Source organism: Ruditapes philippinarum, unplaced genomic scaffold, assembly GCF_026571515.1.
Source record: "Ruditapes philippinarum isolate M1 unplaced genomic scaffold, ASM2657151v2 ctg2766_1_1_1_1, whole genome shotgun sequence".
In the NCBI taxonomy this organism is placed as follows: domain Eukaryota; kingdom Metazoa; phylum Mollusca; class Bivalvia; order Venerida; family Veneridae; genus Ruditapes; species Ruditapes philippinarum.
In genome coordinates this window covers 51,650-74,488 of record NW_026865110.1, presented here as the reverse complement: position 1 = coordinate 74,488, position 22,839 = coordinate 51,650, and the positions used below count along the sequence as shown (strand labels likewise).

Sequence of the window (22,839 nt, the reverse complement as noted above, 5' to 3'; positions counted from 1 at the left end):
GGATAAAGTGTGGCTATCATAAAAAATTAACATATTTTTTTTTTTGATGCAAAATTCCGTATGTATCAAACTCTGGTGCCCTGCAAGATGACTTATAGTACATAAAAATAAACTTATACAGGAAATCACATACAGATATACAGTACGATTTAGATTGCAGGGATCAGAAAATACCACTGAGCTTGCAGCCCTTTGATTGTATATTAAGTCAATAACATCCTTTTCTATAGCCAACAGCAAAACATCGTGTTGCAGATTAGCCATAGTGTTAATTTGGAGGTATAAGAAGTAAAGAAAATGGCCGCGAGAGGCCCGCTTGACATTGTCGTTTTTTTTCGCCAATTTTTCTTTTCTGTATTATATCCTTAAATCGACTGAATATTCTATTTTCATAGAGACCAAACCCTTCTGAAAGTGTATGTTTTATACATGTAGTCGTATAAATCGACATGTACCAGTTAATCTTATTTGATACATTGATATATCTTCCTCGTTTAACACTCTGACCGCATTTTAAAGGCGGTAGTTTTTCACGGCCGGAATAATGACCTAGGTATTCTTTAGGCAATATAAGTTGTGTGTTTTAAATTTATGAGTTGTTTATGTACTTATAAAGGGAAGTAACCGCTGCGAGGAGTTTGTCAAACCCCTTGCGGCGGTTACTTCCCTTGACCAGTTCAGGTTGAAATATAGCACAACTGTAGTATCAGGCGTTCTCTGACAGCAGGAAAAACATAATCATGTATTATTTTGCATGCAATGTTATGTGATAATTCACTGCATAAGTAGCATATAGCAGTCCATTTACGAAGTTATTAAAAGTGTTATTAGTTGTGGTGCACTTGATTTTATAAAATTGCGCATCGAATTACCCCCTTGTACGTTGTGTGATATGTAAACAATTATGGAATTGTTAAAATGATTTAAATATATCTAATATGGACTATATTACCAGCGTTAGTTTGTCGGTGTAATAAACTATTTCCGGATAATTTATATGTGATAGGCTGTCATAGAAAAGTAATGGAAATTTAAGAACGATTTTGCTATTAATTTGAATTCCATCTTATATCAAATAAGAAATCACAACAAAAGCAGAAGGAAAATAGTCTGGTCATAAATGATTGAGGATGTAACGGTTTTTGAGACTTTCGAGAAATGACCACAGTTTCAGATTTTGATGGATTAAAGGTTACTAGCCAACGAGAAGCCCAAACTGAAATTTTATCAATATCTGATAAAGGGATATACTATGCTGTCCTGAACAGGTTTTTGAACGTGTTGTATTTAAACATTTATGGATAACAATTTTCTTCCCACTTTACAGTCCGGTTTCACACTAGGCGACTCATCTGTCAATAAGCTTATTGACAGATGAGTCGCCTAGTGTGAAACCGGACTGTAAAGTGGGAAGAAAATTGTTATCCATAAATGTTTAAATACAACACGTTCAAAAACCTGTTCAGGACAGCATAGTAGAGATATTGGACGGTAGTTATTTGGCATAGAAGAAGCCAGAGCAACATAAATAAATTAGGGTAGATGTGATATATAGGCGCTGTATTTTGAACAATCTTATGAATATTTTTTATTTTCTACTTTTGCAATCTGTTTTTTTTTTGTTTTTTTTTTCAATTTTGTTATTTTAGTCTGATGCTGATTTTTTAAAAAAATAAGTCAGTGTTCATGTAATTTACTTTTTTTGTTCACATTTGTTACAATGTCACGAATGTGTTTCCTATTCTAATTAAAATCTGGGACCAAAAATATATTATTGTTCCAGTTAAAATATACAAACCAGGGTATGAATTTTTTAAAACTAACGCAGAGATATAGATAAATATACATCTCTGATAAACGTTATTGCTATGACGAAACTGGTAATATCTTTTTCGAGATTTATATACTATTTGATGTACGTCTGAACCATAGGCCTAACTTGTGATTATTCGATCACTCCATTTTTCCAGTATAAGTGCAAAATGACCCAAAATGAAAAGTGGTTGATATACGCTTTTAACCAAAATCGGACAAGAATTACACAAAATCGCGGATTTATATATTAAATTGTAATTAAGATCCGAGACAAAATAGAATTTATATCTAAATCAAATCAGAGTATATATATATTAATTGTATACCTATAAATGAAATATTGAGAAATATTGATGAAATAAAATGCTCATTTTCATTTTCGTATATTCACTGTAAAAAAGTATTTTAGTGAAACATATTTTCCGTGTTTTCACTGGTGCCGGACTACTTTCTTTTAAATTATGCCAGTACACAAATTTTATGGAATAGTCTCCCAAATTGTAATTTAAAAATAGAGACAAATGTATATAATAAACAGAAAATTCAATCTTGAATAATATCTTCTATATATCTTTAACATCTTTTGCATATTTGTCCGTTTTAAATGTCCATGCAGTTTATCTATGTAAGAATGTATTTTTTATGTGTTTAGGTTTTAGGACCTCAGTGGAGCTCCTTTAATTAAATACCTTAACAAACTTATATATTATAAACCGTTTTTAACTTTTAGGTTCCAGCTTTTTTCAATACCACTTCCAACTGTTCTTGCGTCTTAATGCTCGAATGACGAATAAAAACTGTTTCACACATGCCACGTGACGGTGTGCAAACCACGTTAACTTTTTGTCCTTCCGAATAATCCAGGCGGGGAACAATACTTTCATATAAATACATGGCAAATTAAATCGTGTGACTGAAAAGAGATCGGAAAATGTTTTGCTGGCGTCTTTAACGGATTTGTGTTTTTTTGGTGAGAATCAATCAGTAGTTAAACATACAAGATTGCCCCCGAGCGCTCAAGATTCATTGTCGAGTGATTTTCAATGTACTTTACTGTTAGCTACATTTGCGTGAAGTTTGTGAGAAGGACGTGACGGAAACGAAAGCATGGGAGGTTTGGAATTGTTTCTTTTATTTTAATCACAAAATGTAAGCTATAATATTTTATCAAATTAAACTATATAGCCGAAACGTAATATAATTACACATGAAAATCAGGAAAGCATTACTGTTTTTTTTTTAGGAAAAAATGTAAACATTTCACAGAAAATCCGGGAAATGTTATTTATCACATAAAACTTGTTAATTATCAAATATTTTTCGTAGGTACAATTTGTTTGACACAAAGTTAAATTTTCCATGAATTACTGTAAATAATTAGTACATGTACATGTGATGATTCACTTATTGTAGGCCTACAATTCCTGATTGTTTTCTGTTTTAAACAGTTAAAGGATGGCAATAATTTTTTTTATTACCTTCTATACTCAAAAGTCACATGTTGAAAAACCAGATAATAATATAGCTAATATATGATTTTTTAACAAAACATTTTCATAGGTAATTGCTTATGATATAAAACAAAATACAGATATGAATAATTGATAGTCTAACAAAGTATTGACACGGATGATTGACTTGTGATATGTAAAAATGATGGCCATGTTGATGACAATGTTGTTGTTTATGGTAATGTTGATGAGGACGTCCATGGGTGTAACAATGATGATGAAATGACGTTGTTCAAGATAGTCAGCAATCATCAGGTAAATATAGTTATTTATAGAAACTATCCTTTTAGCTCGACTATACGAAGTATATGGAGAGCTGTCCTACTCGCTCCGGCGTCGGCGTCCGCGTCCACGTTCAGATTTCAGATTAAAGTTTTGGTGCAGTAAAATATGTTTCACTATAACTTGGTCATTTCTTAAGGTATCAGCTTCAAACTTAAAATATATGTTCTTTATCATCAACCACATGTTATGTGACAAGGTTCATAACTCTAGCACCAATATTTTCAGATTTATCTCCCCTTGAACTTACAATTTTCCTTAAAAAATATTATTTTTTACTGTTACTTATTTATTTCTTAAGGGATCAACTTCATACTTCAAATATATGTTTCTTATCATCAGCCACATCTTAGGTGACAAGGTTCATAACTCTAGCACCAATATTTTCAGATTTATCTCCCCTTGAACTTACAATTTTCCTTAAAAAATATTATTTTTTACTGTTACTTATTTATTTCTTAAGGGATCAACTTCATACTTCAAATATATGTTTCTTATCATCAGCCACATCTAAGGTGACAAGGTTCATAACTCTAGCACCAATATTTTCAGATTTATCTCCCCTTGAACTTACAATTTTCCTTAAAAAATATTATTTTTTACTGTTACTTATTTATTTCTTAAGGGATCAACAGAACAGAACAGAACAGAACAGAACAGAAACTTTATTTTCAGACTTGTACAAAATACATCGTCTACACAATACAAACAATTAAATATATTTAAGTATAAGTCACATTACATAATAATATCATAGTCAAATGTTAGCAAAGCATATGTTTTTATTGCTTAATTTATAATTCCGTTAATACAAAACATTATCAAAGCAAAATGTAATCTATATTTAAAGTTAGACATTATGCAATCAATACTTATTTATCTACGCTATGTTACACAGAGGATTAACCGTGAATTCAACGATGTGTAACTGATATTCTCATAGCCAATGCTTCTCGTATATAACAAGCAAGGTTACGTAAAATAATCTTATTATCACTATTTAATAATTCTAAAAATTTATACATACTAGGTCTAACGTAGTAAAATTTCTTAATATATTTCTTTCTAAGGTCATTGTAACAAGTGCAAACCAAAACAAAGTGGTACTCATCTTCAATATCATGTAAGCTACAGTATATACAAAAACGTTCATTTCTTGGTATCCTATTTGAACCATAACGACCAGACTGTATAAGTAACGGATGTGCTGATAATCTTATTCTACTAATATAATGCCTAAGGCTACTAGGTAATAAATCCAGATATTTTTCATACTGGAACACATTTTTTATCTCCTTGTATAACAATAAAACAGGACTATTTACAATATCAGCATGCCAGCTTTGTACAAAGGAATCAATTAAACGCTGCTTGAATTCTAGTAAAAACAATTTACTACATAAAACCTCTTGATTATGCCATACATACATAAAACCATACGACGATAATAAATCTTTAACACTTGAAAGCCAATTTTTCTTACCATTTATACAGTCTTCATAAGATAAATTATAAATTTCTTTAAGAATGATATTGTCTGTTTGTAATAATTTAAGCCAAAACTTTACTATCCGTAAATATCTTGTAATGTATAAAGGATAACGAGCCAGTTCACCATAAACTGCTGCATTACATGTATTCATTTTAACATTAAGTATTCTTTTACAAAACTTAAGATGAATTCTTTCAATTTCTTTTGACTTACTATTTCCCCAAATTTCCGAGGCATAACAAAGAATGGATCCGACAAACGCATCAAATAACTGACATAATATTTTGGGATTAAGTTTATGCTTTTTACAATTTATAAGTAGAACATTTAATGCTTTTAAGGCTTTTCCTATTATCTGTTCCTGATTTAAAACAAACGTACCCGTGTAATTAAAAACAACTCCAAGGTAATTAAAATTACTAACAATTTCGAGTTTTTCACCATTATACAAAAATTCCTCATTAGATAACAACCCACCACGTTTTCTAAAAACCATTGCTTTAGTTTTATCAATATTAACATTCAGACTCCATTTTTCACAATATGAATAGAGAAGATTTAAACTTTTGTTAATCTGTTCTGGTGAATCACCCAAAATTACCATGTCATCAGCAAAAAGTAGAAGCATAAGTATAATATCATTTAATTGAAGTCCACTGTTTATATCCTGCTCTAAGAATAACTCGACGTCATCAATAAACAGAGAAAACATTATCGGTGAAATTACCTCCCCTTGACGGAGACCTACAGCATATTCAAAAAAATCAGAATAACAATTACAATGTTTTATACAAGATTTAACCTTATCGTACATATCTCTAACAATACGTAGCAATTTACCTCTAATACCAATATTATATAACTTGAGCCATAGGGCATTTCTGTAAATACTATCAAAGGCCTTTTTGAAATCCACAAATACACAGTATAGACGTTTTTTCTCATTTAGGTATTTTTGAATAACAGACAATAAAATATACAGGGCATCTACAGTTGAATTCCCTTTCCGAAAACCAAACTGTGCATCAGACAACAAGTTATTTTGTTCACAATAATCCATAATCCTTTTATTTAAAATCGTTGTAAATAATTTAGACAAGCAACTAACTAGTGTAATACCTCTATAGTTATTAACATTATTTACGTCTCCCTTTTTATGCAGTGGGATAATAACACCCTCAGTCCAGGATTCGGGGAAAAAAACACTATCTAATATACAATTAAAAATATCGCAAATATGACACCCTAATATATCAATAGATTCAATGAAGTATTCATTTAAAAGAAAATCATTCCCAGGAGATTTATTCCTTTTCAATGTTTTAACAGCTGCTGTAATTTCTTCAATAGTAAAATTCCTATCTAAAATTTCATCACCATTGTCAGTATTATTAAAATCATACATTGTTTCAAAATTTTCAGATTCATCATTTTTTGACTGAAAAATGTCGTTTCCAATAGACGAAAAGTATTCAAAAAATTCATCCACTGAAATATTATTCTTCGAACTAGTGTTATGTTTAAAATATTTCCAAAATTCTCTAGGATTGGAAAAACGTAACTTTTCGATTTCACGCTCCTTTAAAGCAATATGACGTCGACGCTTTAATCTAACAGTATGTTTATAATTGCTTTTTAAAAGACAAAGCTCATCCCTATTTTCATAACTTTTTACTCTGTTAAAGTTACGTAAAGCATTTAAATATGCATGTTTTGCCTGCACACATTCTTGGTCAAACCAAACCTTATTTTTATCATTAAATGTATTACAAAAATCAACACTATTATTTACACAATAAGATTTACAAAACAAAGGGCTAGCTACATCTTGTATCAGACAGGTAAAATCAGAAACTAGCGCATTAATAGATAATTTACTACAAATATCTACATTATTTAACAACGTATTAAAAACCGGCAGTTTAGTTATTAACTTTGCTCTGAATTCCTCCCTTAGGTTATTTGACCAAACATATTTGCAAAAATTTTCCTTGCATTGGTTTTTTTCAATATTTTGTGATTTATTACAAAATAAATTAAAAGAAATAGGGCAGTGGTCACTCCATACCGTATAATCATGAACTGTAAAATTACTAATTCTGGAAAAATTACAATTCAAAGTGAGTAAGTAGTCAATAACAGACGCCCCCTGTCTCGAAATAAACGTAAAATTACCGTTACGATCGTGATCTATTCGACCGTTAATAATACGTAAACCTGTACTTTTACAAAATTCAATTAAACGATGACCAAAAGTGTTACACGTATTGTCAAGTGAGGCCCGAAACAGGGGTACATCTGGGTCATACATATCATAATCAATATCAATATTTAATGCATCACAAACAATGTAATCTTTTTTCGTACCAACTCTACTATTCCAGTCTCCAATTAAATACAGTTCTCCTTCCGTTTCAAATTCATACACATCGTTTTGAATGACGTTAAACAAATCGACATCACATACATTGTACGCTGGTGAATCTTCACACCATAAATAAATTCCACATATGTATATATCTCTTTCTAAAGTAAAAAAATGTTTATCAAGTTTAATCCATAAGATTGTATCAAAATGGTTACGCACTATTTCTATGCCACTTTTTAACGATTCTCTATACAGTAAAGCGATCCCACCACTACACCTTCTAGAGTTCCGGTGTTGAAATTTTCTAAAATAATTATATGATACATAACCACTTAGATTAATATTTGAATTCACATTTGCCCAGGTTTCATATAAAAAATAATACCAAATTGTTTTAAGATGTTAATAAAGTCATCGTCTTCTATTTTCTCAGCAGTCAGACCATTAACATTCCAGGAGAGAATTCCAAGGTTATCCTCATCGAATCCCTATCTTCGGTCGTCTCGCTGTGCTTTACCATCAATATACAATGTATCGTAGGATAACCAAGCCCGTTGCCCTTTGTCCTAGCCTCCTTCATTTTCGGGATTAACGCTCTTCTCTTATCAATCACCTCCTTTGGGAACTGCTCGTGAACAAAATGCTTGGAATTGTCTAATGATTTCCAACTTTTACGAACCAGTTCTCTCTCTTTAAACAAATTGAATTTTGCCACTATTTTTCTGTCCCTTCCTCTTTGCCTTTCGCCCATCCTATGCACTCTTTCAAATTTCAATTGAGCTACTAAATCACTAGCAATTTTCATCTTTTCCACAAGAAATCCCCGCAATACTAACTCTGTATCTTCACTTTCCCCTTGGCGCGCCTCCTCAATATTTCCAAACACCAAGTTATTTCTCATTGATTGAGATTGCACATAGGTTAAATCATCAGCCAACTGTTTACTTCTTGATTCTAATTGTTCTACTTTTGATGAAAATAACCCTAAGTTGTAGTCAGTGCTTTCCGCCCGCTCTTCAATTTCATGTATTTTATCCATAGCCTTTTTATTTTGGTCATTTATACATGTCCATAATTTAGCCAAATCCTTTTCAAAATTACACACTTTTTTTCTAATGATTCTAATGTACATAATTTATGTTCAACTGACTCAAGGCGATTATTAATTTTATTTAGAATCTCCAGTAAATCGGAATTTGAAGGGTTTATACTAGCCATACCTGGATTGTTGTTTGCTACACTCACTTCATCCGTTTCAGAGCCTGAGTCTGTGCATGAATTCAATAATGTTTCTAAGTTCAAAGTTGTATTTGTGGCAAAATTATCCTCTTTATCAAAAAGGACACAGTTGGTTTCCTTTAAAATGTTACTAACCACAACTTCATCTGGGGTAGACGTAAAGCGACCTGATTTTCGCTCACCGCCATTTTTCAAAGATCCATCACTGCACTTTCTTTTCTTTTTCTTATCCTTTTTACCAGTCATAACTCACAAACAGATAATCCAAAAACATTCAGCGCAAAATAATACATTATCCTAGCAACAAAAATAACAAGATTGTTTCATGAAGATAACTTTTAATCCATTTTTAATCCATTTTTTTCAGAGCGCACAAAACATGTCAAACTATTGATCACGTGACTTTCATTCAACTTCATACTTCAAATATATGTAGCTTATCATTAACCACATGTTATGTACTCTAGCACAAATATTGCAAGAATTATCTCCCCATAAACTTAGATTTTTTTACTTGAAAAATGTTTTTTTACTATAACTTTTTTAGTTTTATAGGTATCTACCTCAAACTTCAAATACTTATTCTTTATCATCTTATCATCAATTACATTTTATGTGACAAAGTTCATAACTCTTGAAGCAATATTTACAGATTTATCTCTCTTTGAACTTAGGATTTTCTATAAGAAATATTATAACTTCTTTACTTTTTAACGTATCTACTTCAAATATATATTTCTTATCATTACACTAATGTTGTGTGACAAGGTTCATAACTCTAGCATGACTATCTCCAGAATTATTACCCTTGATCTTGGAATTTATGTTAACAATGTCATTTTTTACTTTAACTTAATACATAATTATACATAATTGATTTTTCTTTCATAGCTTTGTCTTCCTTACTGCGTCCAGTATTTTATTAGTCGAGCTTCGCTGTCTCCTGTGACAGCTCATGTTTTAGAAACTAGTTATTTTTAGACAAATGAGTTTTAACTTTTCTTCGTAAGTTTTATCAGTTTCAGAAGATGAAATTTCAAAAAGAACCTATGAACTTGCAAGTAATCATTACGGAAGCGTCCTGGTGCCAATTAAACATGTTCTATAAAAATTGAAAACTCCTACGTAGGAGATAGAAAAACCTAATTAGGAGTTTATAACTCCTACGTAGGACTTTTAAACTCCTACGTAGGACTTTTAAACTCCTACGTAGGACTTTTAAACTCCTACGTAGAAGATAAAAAAGCCTAATTAGGAGTTTATAACTCCTACGTAGGACTTTTTAACTCCTACGTAGGACTTTTAAACTCCTACGTAGGACTTTATAACTCCTACGTAGGACTTTTTAACTCCTACGTAGGACTTTGTAAAGCCAACGTAGGAATTTGTAACTCCTACGTAGGACTAATAAAGTCCTACGTAGGAGTTATTAACTCCTAATTAGGTTTTTTTTATCTCCTACGTAGGAATTATAAAGTCCTACGTAGGAGCTGCAAAGTCCTACGTAGGAGTAATCTTTTTTTATAGAACATGTTAAATTGGCACCAGGACGCTTCCGTAAATCCTACTATATCGGGCCATGCTTGTGGAACAAGGACAACACACATTTTGCAACGTAAAAACAGCATACCTATTTAATTCAATTTACATTTGGAAAATTTGACATTATAAGAAATTTGATATACATATATATACATGTTAATGGTATTATGTCAGTAACTGAAATTGCGTAGAATTACAAAATTTTATTTTAGAAATGAAGATTTTTTTGTCAAAATTGAAAACTATGTTTTATGTATATTGACGATATTTTGTATGCATTGTTTATATCGATTTTGGTTGTTTTGGTTTCTTTCTCAAATATTTGGAGTTGGTGTGTGATTGGGGTTATTCGATTTGGGTTCGGTGTTTTAGTTTGTCTCTTTGTGGGAGTTGTTAATGTGTGTTATGGTTGTTTTTCTTTGTCTTTGTTGGAGTTGTTAATGTCATTTGTGTGTTATGGTAGTTTTTCTCTGTGGAAAATTCAGGCCTTATTTCTGAATAGTTTCGGAATTGGTGGTCGATAAGACAGTTGATTCTTTGCTGATATATTGTGATCGATTTAAAAATTTCGGATTTTATTATTCTTGTCGAATTATTATTATTCATCATTTCAAATAGTTATATCAATTTCATTAGAAATGGGAGACACATTTTTAGTTATATTGAATTTTTAGCTGTACAATACCCAATTTTGTATAATTATATTGATGTTTAATATGAGTAATGTGATATTTTTCATAATTATATTAATATATAGGTGGAGAATGCGACAATATATTAAAGATAACATTGATTCTTTTAGATTTAGAACGTGACATTTCTAATAATGATATTTGGGTGTTGAATGCGACATTTTTATCAATTATATATACTGATTATTTTAGATGCAGAATGCGACATTTTAGACTAGTGTAATATTAATGTTCTTTGGTTTTTCGTTTGTTTTCAGATGGCGTTAGAAACACCACTGGATTACTTTTGAAAGACAAAACTAGATAAAATTGTATATTTCTAAATATTACCACTATATATTTCAGACTATTGTTCGATTGATGGTAAAAAAATGTTTATTGATAATTGAGCAGACGTAAAGCAGGAAATGGCGGGAAAGACTCCTAGCAGACGACAGTTGTCGCGCAGATGCAATCATGCACCATATCAGACTGCCCGAAAATACAGGCTGGCCTAGCTCTATACTGGACTCGCTTTCAGCAGGTTAGGGTTTTGAAAAAGGAAATCATAACTTTGTAATGTATGTCTTGTTTACTTTTTGAAAAATAAACTTTCGTGTCAATGTAATAATTATGTTTACATATCATTATTGTCTAATGTTTCATAATGAACCATTTTTAGCCCAACTGTTTAAAAAACCAGTACTGGTATCCTACATATTACCGGACAAAATATGATGTTTTTTATCTTTAACTTTTATTTAAAATAATAAAAAAGAATGAAATTTTCCCCATATAATTTTAAGTCCTTAATTCACGTAAACATTCCTTTATCAAGCATTTCTTTGTAAAAGACAACAACGAGATAATGTTTGGACTAAATTTAAAATTACTTTTTGTCATTAAAATATGTTACGATTGTCTCTTGAGGTAACGTTGAGAAGAATTAAAGGTAAAACCTATCTAAAATAACACATTAAGGGCCTCCGCATTCGGGCCTGCGCAGAACAGATTATTCCCCCGCATGACCAGGTCATGAAGTAACTAGTAAACAAAAGTGCATGCTAGTAGATAAAGATATTTATCCGAGAGTGGTTTTGTTGCTATTTACTTTTCAATAGAAAGTGTGTGTACTATTCAGACTGTATGCTTTTTTAATCGAAGCAAAAAATAAAGCACTATTCGGCAGGAATAGCTTATGTCCGGTAAACTGATTGTCCGGTAAATACGAAGGATCCCAGTAAGGGCTATTTTAGTCACTTGGTCGTCTGTTCTTGTAAAACACTTCGTTTTGCATATGTTTTGTGTGTAACTTCCTACCTCAGAATTCATTATGATTGCGTAACGAGGAAAATAATCTAAACACCTTTAACTTTAAACTAGACTTTGATTTATGCTCAACATCACTTATTTAAGTTTACAATAATATTCTTATCAAATGAGCATAACAATGCTGAGTTATGGGTTATTAAGAACATTTCAGGAAATTAAACAAATAACTTATAATCTTAGTTGTAATTATTTTTAAAAAGCTAAAATATGTAATATTTGTTCGACCATGTTTCCAATAGTGTATCCAGAGGTAGCAGACGACAATAAATTTTAAAGGTGGAAATTTGCGACTTCCGGTGTGTCTGCTACTCGATGTTGTGATCTCCGTTACTTCCCCTGACGTTCAGTAGATGAGATGAGGGTCGAGGTAAGATATTTTGAAGAAATACAAATTTTAGCTAAACATAGAACATTACATTTTAAAGATAAGGGTTTGTGAGTCGCTGATTACACCTTTAACTATGCAAAATATTTTAAATGGACTTGACCATCTTCAAATCTGGATAAAACCATTACTCACTTTAAGGGACAATTTTAAAATATGTACTGACTTAATATCGATATTGCAGATCATGAACAGATGTCAAGAATATGCCGACTGATTTTGGTCTGCACTGGTCGCACGGGTACATGTATATTATGTTGGCACTAGAAGGCTGAGAGTTAATCAACATATTGTACTACACAAAATAATCAGAAAGTACTGATTACAGTTCATTAATAATGGCAACTTTTAATTCGGAACAATGTTTGTATTTTGAAAGCATGTTAATTTCAGATGGAACATGACTTTTTGTAATTATACACAAATACAAAAATATATACATTTAATAACTGAATTCACGAATAGGTAAAAAATATCGGCACTACATTAGTGATTGTGCCGAAGGAAGGGAGATAATAATGAATTATATTACAAATAAGGGAGATAAAATATCTATTATTATAATTATACTATAAAATATCATAATTATTTCTAATGCATAGTGTGTGTTTTGTAATGAACTGGTGACTTTGATTGTGGCACTCCGATAACACCTTAATTTTCAATATATAAATAGATAATTTTTTAACGTATATTGCAGTTTCAGGATTTGAAATAAGGAAAGAACGAAAGATATGAAAAGAGCACCGGCAAACTGATCTTGGGATGTTACATCCTTATCACAGAACTGGAACCTACTGATTAAGATGGGGTAATAGTAGGTTTTATGAATATATGTATAGATTTGTTTCTTAGCCTGCTGAAAGCGAAAGTCATTAGTCTTTGCCTCCAGAATAGAGCCAGGCCAGCCTGCACTTTTGTGCAGTTTGACCAGCATCTTTACTGTTTGCTAGCTTCCAATTTTCATTTTCATGTGATAATTAGTTGATAATTTATAATGGACTGTTCCTTAAATAAAATGTGGAAAAGTCCATTTAATAATTTCCGCAGGTTAAAGCAGCATGCCTCCAGATTCATGCTGATTTTTCTTGTAAATTTTGGAAATGTATCTAAAAGAAAAATATAGTGTAGTGAACAAGGAAAATAATTTACACATTACAAACAGCATTTACAGTCTACTTAAATTACCAAAAAAGGCCAAAATATACAATTATAGCCATTACTGCGTTAGTCACGCAGTAGAAATATGGTGATAAGTACTGCGACTTCGGTCGTTAAAGACATTTAGCACATAAATGATTACGTGAATCTTAAATCTTTTTACTTCTCTTAAAATCTGAGTACATTTTTCTTAAGTTTGTTTTTCTTGAAATATTTTTGGTTCATCTGGAGGCGTGCAGCTTTAAGGCATGTTCATAGCTCTTTGAATGAGACGTGTATTCATTTGGTCCTGAAACAGTACGGCATTGTGAAAATTGTTTCATGTTCGGGTTTGATTAATTTTTTTTTTGCTTAACACAGAAGCAGTTACCTTTGTTGTTGTTTTTCAGTCAGGCTAAGTAAATGCATGTACACATACACTGGTATCGAACATTTTTCTTTATTTTTCAAATTTGATAAAACTTTTTGTAATTTTTAGTTATAATACAAAAAGCGTCCGTTACCGAGTGGTAAAATGAATTCATTAGCTTCAAATCATTTTCACCACCCCCTTTCTTACACTATTATGGGCACCGACTTGGAATTCATAAATAGTTTCATGTGCAAAGATGATCAAAAGAGGTTATCCACAGCTAGCTTAATTGGCAGAGAAAACTGTTGGTTCTACTCGAGTGCCCCACCGTGTCTAAAATAATTTATAGAGGGCTATTTTGGACCTTCTTCCGCCAGTAAAGCTGAAAAATTATTATTATTTTCTTGATAAATACCGTTGAGCTAGATATTCCGGTCTATACCGGCAGACGGTGTAAGATTCTTATAGTTTTTTAATTTTGGTGGTTCAACCCGTGCGTCTGCTGTCTTTTGCAAGTGAAACGCAAAGCGTTACAAGTGATGTCAAATCAAATCAAATCAAATCAAATCAAAATTTATTTATTGTCGGAATATATATAACATTTTACAAAACATAAGCTATGTATAGCTTTTGACCGACATACATGCATAATGATATAAACATAAAACTCATAAAAGAAGCACATTAAGATATTAAACTTTGAAAGACAAATGGTAAAAGATAAGTTAAATTACTATAATATGGGATGTAGACATTAAATGTTATAATTTAAAATAAAATAATAATAATTAATAAATAGTAATGATATGCTAAGGATATGCTTAAAAGTTCTATACTGTATCATAAGTGAATAAAAAGATATATATCTAGATAAAATGCGGAATATATTAGCACATACATAAAATAAGATTACATTAAAAGTGGGTGGATACTGCTGATCTTGACCCAGGCCTAGCCTGGACTGCTATAAAAGAAAGGAAATATGATATTGAAAATGAAAAGGATCACAAAACTGTTACCACTAATTAGGTTTTATAAATAAAAATCCCCAATACAAAATTTGTAAGAAGTGATCAGCAGCCTCCTCAATAAGCAAACTTCGCAAAAAGCTGACAATAAGCAAACAACAATTCAAGCATACTGGAAAAATAATACATGTACATAATCATTTATGTTGAGAATATTAACAAAATTTAAGTCAAATGTGAAATAAACAGATACATGTAAGTAAGCAGCAAAACAAAAGAAAGCAGGCAAGAAACAAAACTGAAGATGGAGCTAAACTATAATGCAGGTTTATTGACAGAAAGTACATGAGCAACTCTCTCCATTCCATGCACCAATTAGACTTTTAAATTGGTCATAATTCACTTCCATTCTGAGGTGTTGAGGAAGTGAATTCCATAGTTTAGGTGCATAGGAACGAAAAGAGTTGCTGCCATAACTGGTGGTTCTTACCTGAGGGATAATGGCTACATTTTTATACCTAAAATTAAAAGAATGAGATTTTATATTAACAAGATCATGTAAGTATGTTGGTCCTTGTTTATGAATAATTTTATGAATTTCGAGGGCTATAGTTCTGATTCGTCTTAGTTTTAAATTTGGTAGTTTAGATTTTATTAAAAGTGAGTCATAGTCTGATTGATAGTCATCATAAATGAATCTTAATGCTCTTTCTTGAATTTTCTCTAGTTTTTTTGTGTACTTTTCTCCACAGAAGTGCCAGGTGACAGGGCAGTAATTAAAGTTTGATAGTATAAAAGAGTAATATATGTTCAATTTCCCCAATTTACATAAATTTTTACCTATTCTCTTTAGCACGTTTAGTTGTTTTGAGGCTTTTTTACAGATATCAGAAATATGATTATCAAATTTGAGTTTAAAATCAAAAGTTACCCTAGAAGTTTAACAGATTCATCACATTGGATTGTACTATCATTTAAATTGAAACTAATATTTTGATCCCTAGTTTTTTTTACCAATAGCAATAGCCTGGAATTTGTCGGGGTTTGCTTTCATATGATTGTCCGAAAACCATTGTATTAATGACTGACTATCTGACTCTAAAGATTCAACAACATTGTCAATGTTTGTGTCACTGCATGATAAAGTGTTGTCATCTGCATAATTATAAAGATCACATTTGTGTACAAAATCAAAAATGTCATTTAAAAATATGTTAAATAATACTGGGCCTAGAATAGAACCTTGAGGAACCCCTTTATAAATATCTTTGAAAGAACTTAAATTTGATCCAAGTTTGACGCATTGTTTCCTATTTGTTAAATAATTAGTTAATAAATCTAGGGCATGGTCGGAGACCCCATAACATCTAAGTTTCATGAGAAGGAGGTCATGGGGTAGGCAGTCAAAGGCTTTTGACAAATCCATTAAAATAGCTGCTATGTATTTGTTTTCATCCAGTGATCTTTTCCAGTCTTCAGTAATTTTAAGTAGAGTGCTTTGACAGCCGTAACCTGGTCTAAAAGCAGATAAGTAAGTATTAAAATGGTCATTGAAAAAGTCAGTTAGTTGGGTATTAATAGACCTTTCGAAGATTTTAGATAAGATTGGAAGGATACTAACAGGTCTGTAATTACCTTTATCTAGAGTACTATTTTTCTTATGGACCGGAACTACCTGAGCTATTTTAAGACTATCAGGAAAGATGGATGACTGAAAACTCAGATTAACCATATTAGTAATATGTTCCACGACTGAAGGTTTAGAAAATTTTTAAAAGTTTAGCAGATATGCCATCTTGACCGGTTGCTTTTTTTAGATGATAATTTATCAATCTGTTTACTAATGAAGGAATTATTTACAGGTTGAAAATTGAGTTGTTTATCAGATTTAAGATTATTTCTTATAGAATTAAGGCTAGGGTGATTGTTGTTGATTGGTATTGAGTCTGCACCAATGTCCTTAGCAACATGTACATAAAATTCATTAAAAATATCACACACCTGGGACTGATCACTTACTAGAATATCATTTTCACATAAAATCATGTCCTTTTTTACAATAGTACTTTATTTGTTAAAAATGGTTTAACAGTAGGCCAAAATGATTTATTTTTACATCCACCTACACATCTCTCTAAAAAATATTTATTTATTGATTTTCTTTTAATACTTGTGACAAGATTTCTTTGTTTACGGTATTTTTCCCAGTTCTTTGATGTTTGTATTTATTATATGTATTTTGTAACATGCGTTTCTTATAAATAGCTTGTTTTAATGTTTTATTCATATATGGTACTGTCTGGTCCATTGAACGTTTACGTTTTAAAGGGGCGTGCTTGTCTGTGACTTCCATAAAAGTTTTGCTAAAATTTGTGTATGCCTCGTTTACATTTACAGTGTTCTGGTTTAAGTTTGATAAATTAGTCTGTAAATCCTCATTAAATTTTTCAATGTCAAAATTTTTAAAAGATCTATAATTAATCCAGTTTGGTTTTTTACTTTTAGTTTCATCTTTTAGCTGAAATGCAATCAGATTGTGTACATCACTCAGTCCGCAATTAAAATTACATATTTTCCCAAAAGAAGAATTGCTATTAGTTAAAATCACATCCAGCAGTGATGGTATACCATTTTTAGTAAAGCAGGTAGCCTTCTTAATTAGACTCGATAAGTTAAAAACATCAATAATATCGTTTAAAGGAGCACATTTGGTTGGATCAAGTAAATCAAAATTTAAATCACCTAGTAAGACATATTCATCATACTTAGAACTACATTTATCTAGAGTTGTCATGCAGTTTTGTTCGAAAGTTTCATTTGACATAGATGGAGGTTTATATGCACCCATTAAAAGCCATTTCTTTTTATTTAAGATTACCTCTATGAATATAGATTCTATATCTGTAAATTCGAGATTTGATTTTCTATCTCCAGCTATATCTGACCTTAAGTACACTGCAATCCCACCACCTTTGTCATTTCTGTCTGCTCGCCATAAGTGATATCCGTTAACCTGCCATTGTGCATCCGGGAAAGAACCATCTAGTTTTGTTTCTGCAATAAATAGAATATCAACAATATTTTTAATAAGAATTTCTTTTAAAAAGTCGAATTTGTTCCTTAAACTATTAATATTTATATATGCACATGTGAATTTATTTGGACTTTCTTTTTTAATATTTATAAGTTCATCAAAAATAGCTGGAATGTCATTGTCTTCACAATCCGATTGAATTGAAGAGTCTAATCTGATGTTCGGTTCGAAATATGAGTCACTAAAATGAAACGTGTTACAATTTCTGCACAACCAGGGTTCGTCGTCGTTACTTAGTTTGACGTATTCACTTGCTGAGATAGTAGCACATTTGATGTGCCACCATAAGTAGCATGCCTCGCAGTACACTGCACGGTGGTTTGAAGCTACAGGCCTGTAGCAGCCTCCACAGGGAAATTTAATGGGCCCTGGGTTAAGGGCAATGTCTCCAGAAAGCTGAATTATCAATATTTTTACACAAAAACGAAAGTCAATTGGTATTGCTAGATTTCTCCTTGTATACTGGAATATGTGAATATTTTATACATTATACAAGTTAAATGTTGATGTTGCACATCAGAGACGCCGCCAAATGATGCGAACAGTCAATCAGCATTGAAAATCGTTCTCTGCGCGCGGCGTCTAGTAAACTCTTTGTTCATTTTTTTGTGTCGCCTTGAAAAGGCGACATATAGGGGTTACTATTGCGGCGTCGGTGTTGTTGTCGGCGTCCCCTAAAGCTTGTCCGGAGCATAACTCAGTCTTTATAAGTCTGATTGACTTCAAACTTGGTATGCATGTATCTTTCAATAACCCGAAGTGCAGTGCACAAGGACCAGTACTCTGCACTTCTTAATTTTTGAGTCATTGCCCTTTGTTAATTTTCATACTTAAATTGTATGTGCTATTTCTCTTTAACTATAAATGCTATGGACTTGAAACTTCATAGGATGATAGATCTCATTAAGAAGAAGTGCAGTGCACAATAACCGGTACTCTGCATTTCTTATTTTTTGTGTTATTGCCCTTTGTTAATTTTCATACATTATTTTTGTCCGGGCCATTTCTCCTTAAGTATAAAAGCTATGGACTTGAAACTTCATAGGAAGATAGATCTCATTAAGAAGAAGTGCAGTGCATAAGAACCAGTACTCTGCATTTATTATTTTTTTGAGTTATTGTCCTTTGTTAATTTTCATACTTTATTTTTGTCCCGGTCATTTCTCCTCAAGTATAAAAGCTATGGACATAAAACTTCATAGGATGATAGATCTCATTAAGAAAAAGTGCAGTGTACAAGAACCGGTACTCTGCACTTCTTATTTGTGAGTTATTACCCTTTATTAATTTTCATACTTCATTTTTGTCCGGGCTATTTCTCATAAATTATAAAAGATATGGACTTGAAACTTCATAGAATGATAGATCTTATTGATAAGAAGTGCAGTGCACAGAAACTGCTGCCCTGCACTTATTATTTTTTGAGTTATTGCCCTTTATTAGTTTTCATATTTCATTTTTGTCCTAGCCATTTCTCCTAAACTATATTGTTCACAAGGCGACACATCCGACTCGAGGAGTTCTAGTTCTGAAGAGTTATTTCTTGCTGGTATTAAGGTGTGCAGCTTTAAAGGCCCATTATGCCCAAAAAGATGTTTTTATTTTTATATCTGAAAAGCTTTTAATTTTTGGTGTCCTTTTATAGTTTCAAAACAGATATTCATTGGTCATTTATCTGAATAATCTTTTGCTTTTTGAAAACAGTTTTAGTGATTTAGTATTTTGTGTGGAAGTTAAAATACTACTATGTTTACATTTTGCGACCTTTAAAAACAAATATTTTTACATTCAGCCATACTTTATTTTGCTAATAAGCATCTAACATGCTTTAAAGCATTATTTGAACGTTTTGATACTCATGTTTGCACTGCCTAACGTAGGAAAAAAGGAAAAAATTATTAATTTCTGAGGCATAATGTGCTTTAAGGAAAAACAGTTGATTCTAAGTTGAATATACTTTTTACAATGCAGGTGTATCAGTGATCTTTACATTTCAGAAATACGGATCATGGTAAATTGAGCAGGTGAAGGAATGAAGAAAACACCACCCTCTTTACAGTCAGCAAAATAACTATGCTTCCGGTTTGGAACTACTGCATGCCGTTACACATATGTGACAAAGAGATTTTAATCCACCTGATACGATTTGGTATCTTCCTGAAAATGTCATGTTAAACTTCTGAAATGTGTTTTTTCTGCCAAGTTTAAGAAATATATTACCATGTAACGGTCTAATATTTATGGCAATTATGAAGTAATGATTTTTGGCGTAGTAATAAAAAACAAAGGATGCTAGCTCGATTGGATTTTCTACATGAGCTTGAAAAATAACACCTTCATAAATGCCATGATGTGAACAGATTTTATTTGCTTTTTACATTGTACATCTTCTATTTACCAACATACTGTACCGTCAATGTATTGTAATGGCAATAATGAGTATAATTGCAATAATGAAAATTGCACTTTTTTGCAATGTATATTTCAAGTGGTGTAATAAGTAAAATTTGATCAGGAATGTACATTTATTAAGACTTAATATATATGCAAACATACTGTACCGTTAACATAATGGCAATAGTAAAATTGCAGAAATGAATGATGCGCATTTTTACAATGTATATTTCAAGAAGTGTAATAAGTAACATTTAATAGTTAATAAAGACATACTATAGGCCGAACAATGAGAAATAATGATAATTAAACAACGTCATGATAGAACTATCCATTTGAAATTTCTTAAGATTTAGATAATAATAACACCACCAAGAATATCTCCACTACCACAAAAAACAACATAAATGAAACAAAATGAAAACTCCAACGACGAAATATTTCATCATTCAAAAACATGCAACTATGAAAAAATGAAATTAAATATTAAAATAATTGTAATAACGACCAGAAGAACAATAATGAAATAAAAAAATGAAATAACAATATGAATGACATAAAATAAAAACAACAAAATGAAATGAAATAAACAATAATGAAATAAAATGAAAACAAAATAATGAAATAAGATAAAAGAAAAACAATAAAATAAAATAAATAAAAACAATCAAAAATGAAAATAAAAACAAACTGAAATAAGGTAACAAGAAATAGAATGAAAGAATAATATTGTCACAAGTGACCATTTAGTTGTTTACCTATAACATGCTTGACCTTAAAGTGACCAGCCTTTGTCACCAGTATGCAGCCAGGCCAACCTGCACGTCCGTTCAGATTGACCAGGCTCTAAACCGTTGGCTGACCAATTTCAAATTTGATTTTATTCAAGTTATATTCCCTAAATTGAGAATGAACGTATTCAGAAACGGAAGCTGGACAGGTCCGCTTCCGATAATATTATCAACCATATACATGATATAATGTGTTCCTTTATATTTTGAAGTATCATTTGTTTTTAAATGCTTTCAATAAGGAGTCACAAAGGGTTACTTTATAATTTTCATTTCCAAGCATATCCTCGTGCGTTTCATCGCCGGATAGACACTGATACCCACTGCCTAACCATTAACATTTATCTTGATTACATGTTTATAAACCGTGGGTATCCGACGATGCATGCGTTTATGCTTGTTTTTTGTTGATTTTTTTATTGTTGTTGTTGTTTTCAAATTTTTATATGATCTGACAAAAAGCTAAAAAAGGGGTGGGGGCTAGCATCATTTAGCTTTTTTTGTTCGCTTTTGATACGTTATTCTATCAATTTTTTAACTTTACTTGCCTTAATTTTTTAATTTTTTTAATTAATTAATTTATTTATCTTTATTTATTTATTTATTTATTTATTTATTTATTGTTTTGCAAATTACATCAAGCGAAAAGGGAGGCTACTTGTTTTAAAATACAGATTGATCTCCCCAGAAAATTCAAATGATAAGAACGGACTAAAGGAGACTTCTCTTCATTAAAACAAGTATAAAATGATAAAAAAAAGTCTTTTTCCCGTCAGTTTACACTTCATTACCAATTGTTCTTTTTTCTAACTGATAACTCTCACACACTTCGGTACTAACATTAACTTTTGGGGAATATGACTTTCATTATGCTACTGTAAAACTTCCAACAAATATCAATCAAAAGTAATAACATTTGGTTGTGAAAATTTAGCCGCAAAAGGCATAATGTTTAATTATCAATAGGGAGAGTAGTCGCCTCTTGGTCTTTGGTGTCATTTTAATTTTCAGGGGCGGTTACACCGTTACTTAATTATTAAAAGCAAGAGTGGTCTCCCTTTGGTCATACTTGCTTTTACAAATTCTACTGCAATATTAAATTTAACACCAAAAACAATTTAAAGGAACACACTATACTTCCTTTTTTACAAGTATACAGAACTTGAAATATTTCAACCAATTTTAGGGTAGATTTAATGATTAATGCTTTGATTTGAATCTTTTCACTTAGTATTATTTAAAATAGTTGGCTATAATTTGTTTCATGGGTAAACAGAGGGTAAATTTAAATTTTGTATTAAAGTTTATATATATCTGGAATATTTTAAAGAACAACATTTGACATTTTAAATCTATCTTGTTTCTTGGAAATGTCTTTGCATTTGTAAATATTTCTTTAAACAGATTTTAAAAATCGATTTCAGTTCTGGACAATATTTAAA

The 22,839-nt window shown here is 31.1% G+C and overlaps 1 protein-coding gene and 1 long non-coding RNA gene across 2 annotated transcripts; one reads left to right on the top strand and one right to left on the bottom strand.

The window, feature by feature from the left end:
- The first annotated feature begins 3,361 nt into the window (after window positions 1-3,361).
- On the top strand, window positions 3,362-20,811 carry LOC132727837 (uncharacterized). Its single transcript, XR_009625401.1, has 5 exons — window positions 3,362-3,581; window positions 11,287-11,464; window positions 12,492-12,619; window positions 13,338-13,448; window positions 20,210-20,811. It is a non-coding gene; the product is annotated as an uncharacterized LOC132727837 (long non-coding RNA).
- LOC132727838 (uncharacterized) lies at window positions 15,609-19,719 on the bottom strand. The gene is made up of 3 exons (XM_060713424.1): window positions 19,708-19,719; window positions 17,997-18,674; window positions 15,609-15,636 (listed from the first exon to the last, which is right to left on the bottom strand). Exons 1-3 carry the CDS (start codon window positions 19,717-19,719, stop codon window positions 15,631-15,633), a joined length of 696 nt encoding a protein of 231 aa, XP_060569407.1. The 3' UTR covers window positions 15,609-15,630.
- Window positions 20,812-22,839: the final 2,028 nt, after the last annotated feature.